We start from the raw sequence: 2817 nt of genomic DNA, 5'->3' as shown, positions 1-2817 counted from the left end.
ATTTCCAACTGATCAGTCAGCTGTCTTCAGGAATCCAGTTAGGTTCAACTGATCAGTTTCTAACTGATTAGTCAGTTAACTTTGAAAGTTCAGTTCANTATATGTAATATGATATTCAAGATTTTCCATAGAAAGCACTTTTAAGTCTAGTACACTATATATCCAAATTCATCTCCTAGCTTCTGACATATTTTGGCTTAGCTAAAGAAATAAATTCAATTGCAAATTATAAAACATTAATATTTTTAACGAAAAAAGTTCACCAACTTTATGACAAATGACATTATTATATAATTTATAAAATAAGATGACAAAATGACTATGGAATTTAAATATTAATATTTAACATAATAAAGTGGTACCACTTGTTATATATACATTTCCCGCTGGCTCGATGAAGCCTATTCCAAAGACTCTTCAATATCTCATCTCCCAAAACCTAGCTAATTCCGGTGCATTACTTCAATTGCTCTAGTTTTCTGATGCAACACTTCTCTCCAGCTTTCCCATCCCTCTGTGCATCAGTTTTATCCTGCTTTTAATTTGCACGTACGCTTTCTTTTTCTGCCGAAAAACTAGTTTTGTTACCTTTTTCTTGAAAACTTGTAACGTTTGTATAAAGGAAATTAATTTAATTAAACAGGTATGGATAGTGGGTTCTTGAAATGTGAAGTTGAGGATCAGATGGAATTGATGCTGATGGAAATGGTTTTCTCCAGGGCGGCGTGTGATCATATTCCTAAGATGGAATTCAACGGTACTCGTCAAGAAAACAGTAACGATGGGATTGTGCTTAATGGTAGCTGTAATGGTGATCTTGAGAATTATCATGCTAATTCACCTGCATTAATAAATTGTATCTCGTTTACCGGAGCTTCAATTCATCAGGACCAACCGGGGACACCATTTTTGCAGCACAATTCAGGCGGGGAAAGATGGAAAGTGGAAGAGTATTGTGGGGAAGCAGCTGAGAAAACACGGAACAAGAGGAATTCATCGATGCCAGCAATGCGCGAAATGGTCTTCAGGATTGCGGCAATGCAGCCGATTGATATAGACCCGGAATCCGTGAAGCCGCCGAAGAGAAAGAACGTGAAGATATCGACGGACCCGCAAAGCGTGGCGGCGCGTCACCGCCGAGAGAGGATAAGCGAACGGATCAGGATTCTCCAGAGACTGGTGCCTGGTGGAACTAAGATGGACACTGCGTCAATGCTGGATGAAGCAATTCATTACGTCAAGTTCTTGAAAGATCAGGTGCAATCTCTTGAAAGAGTGGAGGCAAATCAGCCACCCGCCGCCGGGATAGGATTCCCGGTTCCGATGTCGAGGGGGGGTTACATTCCGGTGGCTGCAAACAGTTATCATCGGTCTCCTCAGAATTCGACAGATTCTTGATATAGTTTATTTCGATTTTTTATAATTTATTTTTGTCCGAATAAGAGAGCTATGGGGTATTAGATCAAACCCATAATTTAATGCTGTAATTACCAAAACTATGTTGTAAGTTGGTCATGTTTTTTGTTTCGGTCTTTCCTTTGATCAAATTCGATCGTCATTCTGTAATAAAGTTAGCCATTTTTATTTCTATTTTATTGGAGTGCTGACGTGATGTAAGACACAACACCAATATACAATCAATCTCATGTTAATTAGTATTTTTGGTAAAAATAGGATTAACAAGAAAGGAGACCGAATTTTAATTATTTGAAGGATCAAAAAAAAAAAAGTCAAGTTGTATGGAAAATTTAATTAATTTTCCTATTTTGATATATTATAAATTATTTGGTTTGAGTTGATTATACTACTAAGCTAATTAGATAAATCAAACTCGGAAAAATATATCTTTAATGTTAAAAATATGTAACACTGATTACTATCTCTTTAGTAATATTTATAATGTGAGAAAGCTAAATATATTGCTTGGTCTATGTTATCGGAGTATTTTTATATGATTATCTTATAAAAATGTAGTATTACTTTCATGATGGTATAGACTATTCCAGAAACCTATATTTGTGTAGGAAGAAATAATAAATTGACGATAGCTAGAAAATGGGTAGGTGTCTTGTGAGACGGTCTCACGAATCTTTATCTGTGAGACGAGTCAACCCTACTGATAATCACAATAAAAAGTAATACTCTTAACATAAAAAAAATAATACTATTTCATGGATGACCCAAATAAGAGATCTGTCTCATAAAATACGACCCGTGAAACCGTCTCACACAAGTTTTTGTCCTAAAAAATAATAGTGACAGGATGTGGCGAGATCGAAAATCTCAATGAGCCCATGATTCTATTTTATTGATAAAATATGTTTGCACTATTAATTTTTGAAGTTTTAGGATAGCTGAAAACTCTTTATTTCAAAAGGAATACATAATAAATTTTTATTATTATTTAAAAGTAAGCTCTAGCCAACATACAAATAATATATAAAAAAGTTAACTATAAAAAGCTTTGTCTCTATTTGAAAATGGTATTCTAATAAAAAAACTAAAAGTTTAAATGAATAACCGATCTTTATTAAGAACAACCATTAATATAGTGATGGCCCCGTAAATCTTTGTTGCTACATTGAAGTAAAATGAAAATAAAACCAAGATCCCAATAAGGTCCAAAACAGGCGTAAACGGAAATCAGATGTCGGTGATGATCTGTTTCGAATGGGTCAGTTTGAATTAATGGCTTACGTATTAAACAAGGACGCCAACGTAGATAGTTGGAAAGCACTGGAAATCCATGTGAAATGCTGACACTGTGGGGGTCGTCGTATAACTCATCATCATCACAATATAATAATAGTTATTAAT

The 2817-nt window shown here is 34.6% G+C and overlaps 1 protein-coding gene across 1 annotated transcript; it reads left to right on the top strand.

The window, feature by feature from the left end:
* Nucleotides 1-419: 419 nt before the first annotated feature.
* On the top strand, nt 420-1404 carry LOC140959529 (uncharacterized). The gene is made up of 2 exons (XM_073417411.1): nt 420-549; nt 644-1404. The coding sequence occupies exon 2, from the start codon at nt 646-648 to the stop codon at nt 1396-1398; it is 753 nt and encodes a 250-aa protein (XP_073273512.1). The 5' UTR covers nt 420-549; nt 644-645; the 3' UTR covers nt 1399-1404.
* The last annotated feature ends 1413 nt before the right edge of the window (nt 1405-2817 follow it).

Source organism: Primulina huaijiensis, chromosome 2, assembly GCF_012295235.1.
Source record: "Primulina huaijiensis isolate GDHJ02 chromosome 2, ASM1229523v2, whole genome shotgun sequence".
Lineage (NCBI taxonomy): Eukaryota > Viridiplantae > Streptophyta > Magnoliopsida > Lamiales > Gesneriaceae > Primulina > Primulina huaijiensis.
The sequence above is the reverse complement of the archived record's forward strand: the minus strand, read 5'-3'. Positions and strand labels throughout refer to the sequence as shown.